We start from the raw sequence: 14,834 nt of genomic DNA on the forward strand, positions 1-14,834 counted from the left end.
TGTCTGTACAGAGGCTTTTATGAATGGCACGGTCACCCCCTGTAAGCCGGTACTGTGTTTACAGTTTGGCAAGCATTCTAACAGCTTATTTACATCACAGAACTTGCTAGTTTTAAGTTTCAGGTTTGCACAGTCACACAGTTGTTGCTCTTTTAGAAATAGATAGGGCAAGGCCTTTGGTCTAATGTTCTATGCTTTCTTTCAAAGCAAGCCTTAATGTATGACTGAAACATTCATCAGAAAGTATGAATTATGGACTATTCTTGTATTTGTCAGAGGACTTTACATTTCTTTATGTGGCAGGGTACATCTCCTTATATAGCAATAAAATCACATCTGACCTTAGCTTAAAAGAATAACTGCAAAGTGATATTGGTCATTAACCAATGCCTTTAGCGATGCATATTGGCTACAATAGCAGATACATCTCCTAAAGATAATGATATATACATATAAGTACTGCTTTATTACTGAAAGTGCCAGTAAATATTCTTAATCATAATCCTTTGTACATATGCTGCTTTTTGGTACCTTTTCAGTGCTTTTAGAAAAAGCGTTCTACAAAGAGCATTCTTTTAATAATCATCTATATCAGTCCTGAAAGTATTATGCTGCTATGTAAATACAGTATTTTCTGTTGAATGCTCTACATCATGTAATACACATAATAAAGTTCCTTACCTTCACATATCAGTAGCTTGTCATTGTAGAAGAATCCCATGGGACATTCGCACCTGAAACTGCCCACCATGTTTATACAAACTCCATTTTCACACACACCAGGAATTTCTCTGCATTCATCAATGTCTGGAACCAAAAAGTCAGCAATAAATGCACAGTATGCAGTGTACAGTTTGACTGCCCACTCCAAGCAGACTGATGGCCATACTCACCAACAGGCAGCCCTGTGTAAATATCAATCAAAAATCCAGGTCTTGCACTTCCACAGAGACTTGCAAATTCATCTAAAATTAAACAGTAGAAGAGGATTGGAGAGTTATCCTAAAGCATTACCTTATAACATTACCCGATAACTTCCATGTAGTGCAAATGTCATTTCATATATAATATGATTGAGGGCCAGTGTACATTAAATGATGTTGTCATACATACAAGTCTGTAAAACCCTGGAACAGGCCAGCCCTCTGGCGCCATTTTGGTGGCCCTGCTCTAAAGGTTGATACCCAGAGAGGCAAAAATACTCACCTGTACTTGGCAAAGGACATTCCTCACAAGGTCTGTGCCATGCTCGGCCAATATTATAGGAACAGCAGCACATTTTTTTCGTCATGTTGTAAAGCAGTTCTCCATCACAAGTCTGGTTTTCAGCATAATAGTTTCTGAAGCATAAACTCCTTCTCATATCTGTATATACAAATAAAATAATAAGGACATCCCACAATTCTGAACAATGTAATCTGCTCTTGAATGCTCTGCAGATACAGAGAAAGTGGCAAGACTGAGGTATAGTATTTGCTACATCAAAAGTCCATTCATATACAAGCGGGGGGAAAAAACTTTAAGAATGCAAAACAGTGATGTTCTCCCAGTTTTTCATGCATTTCCTTTATGTAATTATAGAGAAGAAAGCCATCTTAGTAACTGGGCATTCTTTCATCTGTACATTTTACTATTGGAGAGCTGCAGGTTGTCTGTCTCTAACCTAGATGAGTGTTAAGTATTGTAGTATACAACCATTGTAAACAAAAATAAATGAAATAAAGCTTAAATAAAGCATGCAAAAAGCAATTCGGTATAAATTTCCTGTTTTTCATTTTAAAGCTCAAAATGACCCAATAATGAATTGTCCCTTTCCTTCCTTAATTTTCACGTGTGCATGACTACAAAATGCAGCCACCATCTTCCACTACCCCTACCATCCCCTGTATAGACAGATAGTGTTCTCATGTGTATAAAGCTTTTCAGTACTTACCCATGCAATTATTTCCTCCATTTACTTGCATGTAATCAGGAGGACAGATGCAGGTATAGTTTCCAACAGTGTTAAAGCATGTTCCAGGTCCACAAATGCCAGGCTGATCACATTCATTGACATCTGAAATGAAAAACGCATCAGTCAAAAACATTCTCTCAGATGATTTGCTCTTTTCATCTGTAAGCATTCTACAAAAATGTTACAATATTGGGAGTCAGAACCTGTTACTATGGAATAACCTAGCCCCAACCAGTGGCTGTTGAGTAACATGTTGCTTACCACTCCCTTTGTTGTTGCTCCTAGTTGCCTCAAAGTAGGCTTGGAGACAAGTTTTAAAACCATTAAGATACAGTTTTATTCCAAGCAGAGCCTCCTGCAGTTTAGCAGTCCATATGGAGCTACCAAATAGCCAATCACAGTCTAAATACAGCTCACAAGTAAAAAAGGTTGGGGATCCCTGCTGTAAGGAAACACTAGTTCAAAAAAGGACCCCTAGTTTCCAGAGAAAGGCCAGTTTCTAGGGTTAAGTAGTCTTAGCCAGTTTCTAAGGTTAAGTAGTCTTATCTATTCTAAAGCACCAAGGTGGGGTTAAAAGAATGAGCTGCATTATAGTTTGGCTAAAAGCAAGCAAAATCTCCCTATGGTAAATGTTATAGTGATCACCATGGTCAGTTTCCTACTACCCACCCACATCAGGACACAGATATTCTGAGAAGCCAATGTGATGTTCAAATGGGACTATTCTGTGTTATGTTACATTATTATACATTATTTTTAATAATGTACTAAGGCTGAGAGAATAAAGCCTAAACATAAGTGTAAATATTGTTATACCAGGTAAAAATTGGCTTTGAACAGTCTACTTCAATTTAGAAATAGTAAGCAACGGTCTGATGGGTTGCTGCAGATAACTGCATCTGGTGCAAATTAGCACATGTGTTTAAAAATCTGTGAGCTGCAATTAGGGTACCATACCTACCATCACAAACACGGGTCTCTTCATTAAGGTAGTAGCCAGGTGGACAGCGACATTGGAAGCTACCAAACGTGTTGATACACTTTCCACCCTGACAGAGACCAGGCAACTCCAGGCATTCATCAATATCTACAAGATACAAGAAAGTTAATTGAAAACACAATGCAATGTATGATCATACCGGAAGTTCTACTGTAACAACCCCACATGTAAAACATACCTTCCAAGATAACTGTAATAGGATTTGGTCTAAATCCTTCACCACCAGGACAAAGGACTTTATATTCACCTGCAAACAAACACATGTGTTATATTTATTGGCAAGTTCATAGATTTCACTTAAACAGTACAAATATCAAAATGTCTGCCAAGAATATCCAGACTGTGGTTCTCATAATATGAAATATGTCTTAATAGACACAGTTTTGTTCCTGAAAACTGTGGGAAGGCCAAGAAAATGGAAAAGACCACTTTGGCTACAGATTGGCTTTACTACCCCCCCCCCCCACACACACACACACACACACACAAACAAACAGACAGACATATGCTGTATACAATAAGGATTTTAGTTCTAACATTGATATACAACTTTACTCACTTGAGTTTACAGCTGGACACAGTTCACATGGTGTCCCCCAGGCTTTTCCAAGAGAGCAACAGCAAGAAGCCTTTGGAACACTAACTCCAATTTCATTACTGCAGGACACATCTCCATTATCTCCCCGTGGTTTCACATCCAAATAACAAGTTCCGGACCTGGTATCTTTAAAGGTGGACATTTTAAGTTGTTAAATTAAAACAGAACAGTTACAAAATGTACCTATCATCTAAACCATCGTAAAGGAGAATGATCTGCTAAATTACACTGATTATCTGCTAAATTACACTGATTAGCTTTTTAAGTAATAATCTTACTGGTCCAAGAAAGACAAGCACAAACAGCCAAACTCAAAAGCTGAGAGAGAAATTATTTTAAATAATTGGACTGTTATACAAAGGAATAACAGGAAACAAGCCACATCTCTAACTCTATGCAAGTCGAATAATACAACTAAACTAGTAATTTAAATAAAAATGTGTTTTATTAATAAAATACATTGGTAAAAATCCATACCAACACATCCAACCCTTGTTGGGTTCAGCTCAAAATCTGGAGGGCATTCACAGGTGTAACTGCCAGGAGTATTCTGACAAGTACCACTGATACACATTGTTGGTTCAGAACATTCATCCACATCTGAAAAAAAAAGTAAGTAATCACAAATTTTGGTGTAACAAAGTGATTTTAATCCCTTAAAATGTAATCAGTTGAAGTATTACATTTCAAAGAAGCCATGACAGTTATTGTTTCATAGTAGCTAAGGTTAGAAAGAACTCTGTCCCTCATGATCAACCCTACCTAATTCCTATGAAGTGCACCAGAGAGGGCTTTAAAATATCCCTTGTTGTTTTTAATACACCACCCAACAACTGCTCACTGTTTGCTCTAGGTTACTAGGCTTTGGCACCATTTTCACCATTTCTATTCCGTACAGAATAAGGGATATAGCGGGGCACTCTATTTGCAGCAATGATGTATAAAAAAACAAGTAAACACTATACACTATACTATAAGTGATTACAAAAGAAAATTATGACACTCTATTGCGTTTGAGGTGATAATATTGCTGCGTTGTTGAGCTTTCAGAATAAAAAATTGCTCCTTTATCAAAGTGAACTGCTTTTCATAAGTATTTGGTAATTAACTCATATGATGTGAGTGATTGCACTTTATGTCTCTCTATTTTAATACTCTTTTTAGGCCCAAGCAGTTTTCTTTTATTTATTTTACAGCCCATAGCTTCTAAAAAGAAGACAAAGAAAGTTCTCTTGATCCAATTTTTGTTTCTGTTAAAAAATGATAAATTATTTGGACAATAATCATAATCTTATTATGCTGTGCTACGTAATGAATTAAAGTTCCACTTGGACAGAAAATTCCTGGGAAAAATACTTTGGCACAGATATAATTTAACATATTATAAAGGTATTATCTGCCCACTACATGACATGCCGTATATATTCTTTCTTGCACTGACTGCATATGTTACAGTTTATATGGTCCTGCTAATATTGCTGTAAAAATGCAAAAGCTATAAAAAGATATTGCAGACTTTGCTGTGCACAATTTAAGACATCTGGTATTTGTTTTCATGCAGACAGTCTACCCATTTCCCATAGCACGGGTATTCGGAGCACAGAAGCTCTCTCAATGAAGAACGTCAACTCTTTCGACTGTCTATTGCTACTACATGAAGTATTTCCACTGGCTTAACCCAGGGCTTTCACTTTCAGAGATTTTTCTCAGGCATATCATTCTATAAGACACATAAATCATTTGCTGGCATCACAAACACCCACTCAATAACCTGCAAAAGTGCAAGTGGTTTGATCTATAACACAGTTGTGTTTGGTGATCTCTGAGCTTTTATATGACCTGCCTAAATGGAAAAATTGCTTATGGCAGTAACCTTCTACTGTATTTCTGGTGGGAATCACTATTTCATAAAAATGATATCTGTATGAGTTCTATAAGTGTTTACAGCCAGGATTTTTTTTCAAATAAATCGTACCTGTGCAGTTACCCCCAGTTCTGTCCAGCTCGTAGCCTGTGTCGCAGTCACAGCGGAACAGGCCAGGAAGGTTTCGGCATGTTCCAAACACACAGATGTTGGGTAAAGTGCATTCATCAATATCTACAAACAGACACAAACATCTTAGTTGTGTGCATACAAGGATGTTATTTTAATGTTTACCTTTATTAAACGCCCATAAATGTTTCTGCAACAGATTTGTTACGGTTTATATTTCTTCTCAACATTTCTGTACTTTATACATAACCCTACATGACTTTTCATTAAAAAAAATACATAACAAAATATATGACGTCAAGATTAAAGATAATAACTTTATTTCTGTAACGTCTCTGTTCAACCAGGCACCAGCATTGTTACTGCACTTTATTTATAGAGCACAGATAGGGGGCAGTGAGGGCCACAAAGGATTAGTGTTAAATATAACAAGAGTAAATGAAGGCCCCAAGCATTGTCATAGTACAAAGATCTAGAAAGAACAAGGGTTGTGCAGGAAATGACTGCATGTGATTTGATGTGAAAAAAATAGAAGATTTATATTATATAAATATTATATTAATATTATATAAATATTATATATTGTAGGAATATCAAAGATATATGCTTGGTTTTGCTCAAATTCAGAACATGATATTAACTGATGTAATATAATATTTTACTACTGGACATACAACAGCTTTAATTAAAAAGGCAGCAGATTTGTAGTTTTATACTAATACCATGGACTTCAAGGGTTCCTACCTTCACATGCCTTCCCATCCACACTTGGTAAGAATCCCATGTCACAGTCACAGCGGTATCCTCCTGGGGTGTTTAGGCACTGGCCATTTCCACACAGATTCAGATTTTCTGAGCACTCATCAACATCTGGAGGAAAAGGCATAAATGTTAATTTAGCTGTAAAAAGAATATTTTTTCCAAGAGAGGCTGTACAACAAAATTTAGCCACATAAGGGAAAAGGGAATGAGGTGCAAGTTGAAGTATAGTTAGCAAACTACAATAACTATACACTTGGATTACATGGGCTTCCACTAATAAAAAATGAGGGAATTTAATGACTATACGGGGCACAAGACAACATTAATGTTAGCCTCACATTTCAGGCTGGATTGTAATTGTCATCCTCATAGCTCCTACAATAATATGGCTTGCACCCATTGGTAATGTTTGGATGTAACTAGGTGCATGATGCAATAAAAACTACAAAGTGCTCACTGCATTGACAACCATAAATATGGTCATAATTGTAATTGTTATTATCTTATTGCAGTTAAAGATAAGCACTTCAGCTTAGTGAGGATATAAAATGTTTTAAATATTGATTTAAGTTTCTTTAGCTACACAGGGAAACTTCAGGCACTACAGAGTTCATTTGCTACAAGCAGGTTTTAGAGCATAAAGTGGGGAAGTTAGAGGCCATACACAAAGCACTTGCACTCCTCCCTGCAGAGAGTGCAGACTGCACTCAAAAAATATGGATCAAGGTGCAAACAACTTACCGGAGCAAAGGAAGAGGAAGAGGAAACAAAATACGGTATGCCCATATGGAGCTCTTTTTATATGAAGTGCTGTGTTAGTACTACATACAAATATAAGAATAAGACACAATGTACTTGGGTCATTTAATCAGGAGCTAACTACCTCACCAGACTGTTGCTGGAGTGTGGAAAGAAACTGGGGCACCCAAAAGTGAGCTACAAAAGTAGAGAAACTGAACAAATAAATATCTCTCAGGGAATGTCCTCTTCTAGACTGACCAGCACTGGAGCAAGGCTAAGAACTGTTACAGCAGCCTGTGTGTTTACAAACTGATATTAACCAATGATTACGTACAGGAATATGGGGGCTAAATGGATTATATAGCATATGAAGCTTGAGGTGTTCTCAAGCCACTGAAACACAACAGCTTGATAGAAAGTATTATTGTGCATGTGTTAAATGTGAGCTTTTCTACATCACTCACTGGCAGGTACATTGATATTTACTGGTTTGATGTTGTATATAGATCCTTAATATCTCCGGTATCTTTATTTGGAAGCACTGGCTTTATTGTGCAAACAAATATCACCAATAAAGACATCTTCCAGATAAATCAGTAATAACTCACCTGTGCAAGTAAATCCATCCCCGACATATCCTTCTTTGCACAAACATCTGTATGATCCCATTGTGTTTTTGCAGTCAGCATTTGGGCTACACAGATGTGTTCCATTTGAGCATTCATCAAGATCTGTAATGTGAGAGAAAAGCTTATCTAAGAATTGAACAAAAGAATCAGGAGGCAATGAATGTAACAGCCTGCAGACCTCAACTCCCAGCATTCTTAGCTCTGGACTATAATGTCAAAAGGGACAAAACAAGCAATAATATCACTTTAACTGGCTTCTAATCACTTTTCTTTTTTAAATATTTTACATTTTCTGAAGAGTGCTGTTGTGATAACCATATTACAGATACCTTTAATTTACACAGTAATAAATTGTTCCATAGGCTCCCCCATAACTGCAATGTAATTGGTTCAGGAACCACATCTTTGTGGAAATGCCTATGGCCAACATCCCTAATCTATGCAAATGTTTCAATAATTTTTATTTAGTTTTTAAGGTTATTTTTTACAGAGATACACTTATAAGTGAAAAGAAAAATGGACTTTGTCAATCATACCCGAGCATTTGATTCCATTTCCTACCCATCCTGGACTGCAGCTGCATTTGAAGCTCCCTGGAGTATTTGTACAGGTGGCGTGACGGTCACAGTTATGGGCTCCAATCTCACACTCATTGATATCTAAGGGGTTATAAAGGAGGTCATAGACAAGTGAGCATGAGAGATGCTTAATACTGTACTATAAATGGTAGGTGATCAAGAGAGGCACATATTTTCCAGCAATCTTCTGTCTACAGATTTACTATTCCGGTAGTGAAATACAGGATATGCAAAATAGGAAATATGTACATTTTTCCCTTCATAAGTGAAGTCACTGCTAAATAAGAGCATTTTTAACATTTGACTGGTAAAAAGGAATGGGGCAAAATGGCAGTATAGTAGGAAGTGCTGAGTGACCATGGAGTTCAGAATGTGCTCTTCACCTGCATCTTGCAAAGTTGAAATTCAGCTGTTACTATTTTGCTGCTGCTATTTTGCAAATGTTATTGGCTCCGTCTTACTGCTATCATGATGAAAAGCGTATTTTTATCCTTTAATTTGTTAATATAAAACACATTTGATACACTATACGATTACAGTTATGAAAAATTGTCTGGAGGGGCGAAAAGACACAATAATCGTTTCACGCCAGCATGATAACAATCACCCAAAGCAGGAAACCAGTATTTAAGGAAACGTCAAAACAGTTAATTTTGGCACCGAGTGCAGGGAAAGGTTAGAAACATTGAAAGAGGTCAACTGTACAATGACAAATTGTTTGCCCTCAATAATAATCTGCATTGCAAATTTGACTCTGCGTGGTGGAACGCATAAGAGAAAAGTGCAGATCTGTTTTGTATTCCTGGGGGCTTCAGGCTTTAGTATCCAGGGAGGGTGCAGTGCCAAATCTCTTTGCAGAATCCAGAGAACAGGGGTGCTTGCCCGTGTACGCTGCTAGTTAATATAACCCGCCCATCTCTATGGAATAAACAGGGTCATCTGTGTTTGATTATACGGGATAGTAAAATATTGTCATATGTTTCATAATGACCTTTGGAGAACAACAAAAAATATACAAAACAACTAGTGTCTGCCAAAAATGTGTGCCAGCCCCTCCGGAGCTGCTAGTTAACACCAAATGGAAGCTTGCATGTTAGACCAAGTAGCACATGATTTATTTGTGCTACTTAGAACTTGGGAAAAGATTTTTAGTGTGTTTATGTTCATTCTAGTTAGTTCATTTGTCTGACTCATGGTAAATAGCTGAATAGTTATCAAAACACACACCCCACAACAATGGTGTTAGTCATGATCATTCCATCCATTTCTCCAACATCCAACCAATCTCTGCAACACCCATCAGCTGCAGGCACTTTATACAAGCTCTGCATTTTTAATCAAGGTTGTTTTTTTTATTTACAATCTTTTTCAGATCCAGTTTTAGACATTGGTAGGCATAGCTTTGCATAACAACAGGCAAAAGTCATAAGGGGGTGCTTGATGTGGAAATCCAAAAAATAGGAAAAAAGCTTCAGCAGGTCTGCTGCAAAACATTTATTATGGGTAGTGGTAACAACGTTTTGGGGCAAAGTGACCCCTTTATCAAGCATGCTTGATAAACGGGTCCCTTTGCCCCGAAACGTTGCACCTCCGCAATAAAGTTTTTTAAAGGGCTTGTTCCCTTTTCTGCAGCTCTGAGTGCCAATTGCATTGTTTGCTCCATTTGCAAACAGCAATGAAGAACGCATGCTTATAGGGGCAGAACTTACTTTGATAAAAGTCTTGCTTGGATTGAGCACTGTAATAGTTAAGCTGAGCTCAGGAGAGGAGGTTAGGAGAAAAACCAGAAGCAGACAGCTAGAGCAGAGTTTCTATGGGAACCAGCAATGTCAACTCTTTATTGGAGCCTAGAGTGGAGGGGGCATGCTTAGTAATCTGAGCTTGAAAATGAGCATGCTCAATAGCCAGCAGCCAAAGTAAATTCTAGAGGGAGGGGGCCGAGTGTGTTAGAGGAAAAGAAGGAATCCCAAGTAATTGAGAGGATGCTGCAGCCTTACTATTAACCTTTGAATGATTTCAAAAGATTTCAAAGAGTCTGTTCACTGATTACATTTTTCTGTGGCAGTATACATGTCCTTTAATAATTATCCTGCAGCATTATACATTTTGCACAGGGACTAAATTATCTGCTACACAAATAGCAACCATACAAGTATGGACAAATTTCTTGTGTCGTTAACAACACTTAATTATTACAATATGTTAAGCATTTGGTCTGCAGATTGCTCAGCATGTGCCCCCAGTCAATGTAATTTGGCCCACTGCCAGAACTGTGGTTAATGAGAATTAAATCCAATCATGCACATTAGCGTTTCCTCTCTGATCTTTTGTACTGACATGTGCAAGTGTCCGCCTTTTCCCACACAGCTTTATAAAGCTTGAGAAACAGATATTAGGCACATTATTCAGATTATGGAATGTGAAAAATGCCCTGCTGTATGAGAATCTAAACTGTAAATTGGGAAGGACTTATTAGCTTATTTATTCAGAATGTAAGAACAAGGGGGTTGCTGTGTAATTGGCACTGTCGCCTATTACGAATATCATCCAGATACTCCAGATATCTTTCTAAGGCAACTATTTAAAGCAATATTAGCAAAAATGTAATATCAAGATTCTGTAAGGGTATAAACTGAAACTGGGTGAATACACTGGGAAACATAGCTGCCAACCATTACAAGTTTTATCAGACCCTAAAAGGCATCTTGTAGCTGACAGGTGCAATGGTTCCGCAAATAGTGCAGACTGGAACATATAGATGAATCAGAATGGAGTGCGTATTGCAGGGGCAAGGATAGGCCAGACGCTGTGTAAGCATATGAGTAACACTCAAACTGTATGCCACTGACAATTTTGGATATAAAAGGAAAAGCAAGGATTTCATAAATTATCAGACTCAGTTATTGGTTTACAGTTTGGTCAGCACATGTGCAAATACTAAAGTATAGGGTAAAATTATAAAAAATGCGATTTTAAAAATGAAATACTACAGTTGCTAAAATGAAAACATGGCTTATTAGCGGTTGCTAAAAGAAAAAAATGGTTTAATCCACTAAACAAGTCATTTTCATAAAAATATACTTTTTTTTAGCAGTATGTGACATTGGTAATACTAAATAGAAAAGTGCCATTTTAAGTACAAAGGACTGCCCCTTGGGATAATATAATTCACAGTGCACACAAACAAACCAAGGGGACATCTACACGTTAGGTCACTTCAGCCAATAAATGGGATAAGTTCTGTTTTTTACTCCCACACTACTTCCTGTTACAGTTAGAGCTGCATTATTTCTGGTCAGCTGATCTCTGAGGGAGCACACAGCCCATCACTAAATGGGGGCTCAAGGGAAATGATGTAAACGGGCAATAGTTACTGATAAATATATTCCAGCTTTGTAAGATTCTTTAACATGCCATTGGCATAATTAGTCGGAAAGGTGTGCTTTTGGTATGAATACTAATTATCAAAAGGCAACTGCCTTATAATAACTTTATGCTTATATCCTTTTACAACTATAAAATGTTTTTCATATCTAAGTTACTCTGTCTCTTTTGCATTTTCTTTGTGGTTTGGTCCAAACCAGAATATCATGTTTATTAAATCTGATCCAAAATAATTCTTCCCATGGAAAACTGTATCCATGCAAACCTTGGCATTGTAAGCACAATACAGTCTGATCTCTTGCATAACTATTAGTCATAAAAGCTAAACCTCCCTGGGAAGGGCACAGATTAAACATTATAACTACAATGCATGTTTTCAGCGGCAGGAAAGTAAAAATGTAATTGGTTGCTGTGGGTTACTAGACTTCAGAGATCAATGTTTGCCCCTTAGGTTAGACTAGCCTATTAGCAGTATTCCAGTACATGGTTTGTTTTTTACTCATTATCTAATGCTTATTTCTATACTTTTCACATGCAAATCATTGAACGCCTTAATGCTACAATCTTTCAAGTCTTTTAGCCATTAAGTACTCTAGAATGTTAACTATATGATACTGCTATATATCAGATTGTGCTTGGAGGAAATCTGTTGGGTCATGGTCATGTCGACAAAAATAATGTATGATTTTCTTGGTGAAGAATGGGACTCCTAAAAAGTGGGCAATAATAAATGTACTTTAAAGGGTTAACAGTTAAGAGAATGATTCATTAAAGGGCCAGTAAATGCCAAAAAATGAAAGGGTTTTCTATGCAATGTTGTGTTACCCATCACTGGCACAAAATGTCTGTTTGCTTCAGAGGCTCCAATATAATTTATACCAATTTCTGTGGAGCCAGAGGTGTAGCCACTGAAGCCAAACAGGGCAATAAGGCACACATTTAGATAGACAAAAGTTTGTTATTTTATTATTAAATAAATCTATTCTAGGGGTTTTGTACAAAACCTAGAAACCGAAAACTGTCCTACATAACTGATGCAAAAGTCACCTATACTGATACATTTAGGACTATACACATGGGTGTAATGAAATAAAAGGCACTAAGTTTGCCCAGGAGCAGTAACCCATAGCAACCAATTGGCAGGTAAAATCTACTAGTCACCCATTTAAAAGCAAACATCTTATTGGCTGCTATGGATTACTGCTCCTGGGCAAACTTAGTGCCTTTTAATACATATTGGGGTTAGGGTTAAATATAAGGGTCTAGAATTGTGTGTTTCTATGAAAGCTACTATATGAATTAGTAGCACTTTTCAGTGTGTTACCTGGAGTGTTTTTAAAGCACATTTTACATTTTGAGCATCACTGAACATCTGCAAGGCTAACACAAGGCAATGTTGTGCCTGCTATTTTATAATCCACATGTATGTAGTTTATGCTGCAAGAGTACTGGAGTATTACTATGTAAAATCTGTTGCTCCGATGTACAGTACATTGTCGTGTTTTGCATTTTTCCCATGGGTTTTTACAATATGATTACTGCAGGCAATCCATCTGTTCTTGGGGTAATATAATCTGGTCAAGAAGCAGCGCATTTGTCTGTATTCTACTCACAATTCTACTTAGAAGGAGAAAATAACATCTGTGTGGGACAGGAATGCTCTGCTTGATAGTGGGTGGATGCTGAACACTGAGTGATTAGGGAAATAAAACATGTTTATTTGTTAAAATGGAAACAATCCATAATGACAAGGGAACTGAAATATTTAGACAGGCTCTAATGGAACACAGAGGACACAGCTATGAGGCTATTTTGAAACAATATACATATTTAGAATTCTAGATTTCAGGCCCATAGTAGGGAAAGATACAGTCTTGAGCAGCAATGAGACATACATTTATATTTTGATGTCCTATTCAGACAGGACCAATGTGTTTTTTTTAGTCAACCTTGATTTCCTTAGAGTTACTCAAGGACTGATCTGCTGAGGTAAAACTTCCTTTTTTTTACTTTTTTTTTTACCAAGTATGAGTATGAGCATTAGGCTTGGGAGTGAATGGGCAGTAAGCCTCTGCTTCAAATGCCTTGGGGTGGTCCAGAAACACAATGCTAGTTGCTTGTGGCTACCAGCTAAGGGATGTAATGATAAAAAACACACAAAGTGCCAAATTATACACCAATTTATAATGAATAGATATCAGTGTTGGCAATGTTTCTGGCATGGTTTTCTAGGAAAGCTATCTTCTAAAACTGTGCAGTCTAGGTTTTTGCATGTAGTGGGCCACATAATTACAAATTTCATATCACATGTTGAAAGTGCCAGTTTCTATTAAAATGATGATGTCATACAAAAAAGTCTATTGAGCACGTAAGCAGACTGGGGGCCACATAAATTCCCTGCAGAGACACATTTCCACATTTGGCCCAAGGGCCTTTAGTTAGACAGCCCTGTTTTGAAACTTTGCTGTCCAACTGGAGGCCTTCAATGGTTTTCATGGCCCTCAGACCCTAAGTCTACTAAAAGGCTTCATCTTTCTACAACATCAACATATTAATACAATCCAGCCCTCGAACCTTGAACATGACAGATATTTAGCCTACTACATGTAAAAAGTTTAGCACTACAAAAACACTGCCTTATTAAGACAATAATTACAGATTTCATATGAGTGTGTACTGCTCTGATACTGAATGCCAATGTAAACCTGCTAAGATTGTTCAATATATATATTAATTATTTTCTTCTAGTGCTTTTGATTTAGTACAGTTTGCAAGGTAAAATGAAACCAAGACAAATCTTCAAAATTCAAAAGTTCTAGAATATAATTGTATATAATAATAGAAGATACACTGGCAATGTTTAATTTACTGTGAGGAATATAGGCATGGGATCTGGAACCCTTTATCCAGAAAGTTTCAAATTCTAACTATTTTTAAACATTACCGTATATACTTGAGTATAAGCCGAGTTTTTCAGCACGCAAAATGTGCTGAAAAATTAACCCTCGGCTTATACTCGAGTCACGGACCCTCCTGACCCCCTGCTGGTGATTCCCGCTGCCCCCGCCAACATGACAGCCTACCCTCAACCAACTCTAAAGCCCTACACTGCACGGACAAAAACTCCTGCAAAAGTCGCAGTATTACATACCGGCACCTGCGTCTTAAAGTTCCCTCAGTCCCGCTCTCTGCCTA

The 14,834-nt window shown here is 37.2% G+C and overlaps 1 protein-coding gene across 1 annotated transcript in view; it reads right to left on the reverse strand.

Annotated features, from left to right (window-relative positions):
* The window catches only part of fbn1 (fibrillin 1), a 123,049-nt gene that overhangs the window by 22,918 nt on the left and 85,297 nt on the right, over positions 1 to 14,834 (reverse strand). Inside the window, exons 33-44 of the mRNA XM_002936569.5 lie at positions 8,214 to 8,336; positions 7,657 to 7,779; positions 6,290 to 6,415; positions 5,528 to 5,650; positions 4,030 to 4,152; positions 3,514 to 3,678; positions 3,133 to 3,201; positions 2,916 to 3,041; positions 1,934 to 2,056; positions 1,207 to 1,365; positions 894 to 965; positions 682 to 807 (exon numbers count right to left, since the gene is read on the reverse strand). Of these exons, the coding sequence (XP_002936615.3) occupies positions 682 to 807; positions 894 to 965; positions 1,207 to 1,365; positions 1,934 to 2,056; positions 2,916 to 3,041; positions 3,133 to 3,201; positions 3,514 to 3,678; positions 4,030 to 4,152; positions 5,528 to 5,650; positions 6,290 to 6,415; positions 7,657 to 7,779; positions 8,214 to 8,336 (1,458 nt within the window). The remainder of the gene's footprint in view (positions 1 to 681; positions 808 to 893; positions 966 to 1,206; positions 1,366 to 1,933; positions 2,057 to 2,915; positions 3,042 to 3,132; positions 3,202 to 3,513; positions 3,679 to 4,029; positions 4,153 to 5,527; positions 5,651 to 6,289; positions 6,416 to 7,656; positions 7,780 to 8,213; positions 8,337 to 14,834) is intronic.

This window comes from Xenopus tropicalis, chromosome 3 (genome assembly GCF_000004195.4).
Source record: "Xenopus tropicalis strain Nigerian chromosome 3, UCB_Xtro_10.0, whole genome shotgun sequence".
In the NCBI taxonomy this organism is placed as follows: domain Eukaryota; kingdom Metazoa; phylum Chordata; class Amphibia; order Anura; family Pipidae; genus Xenopus; species Xenopus tropicalis.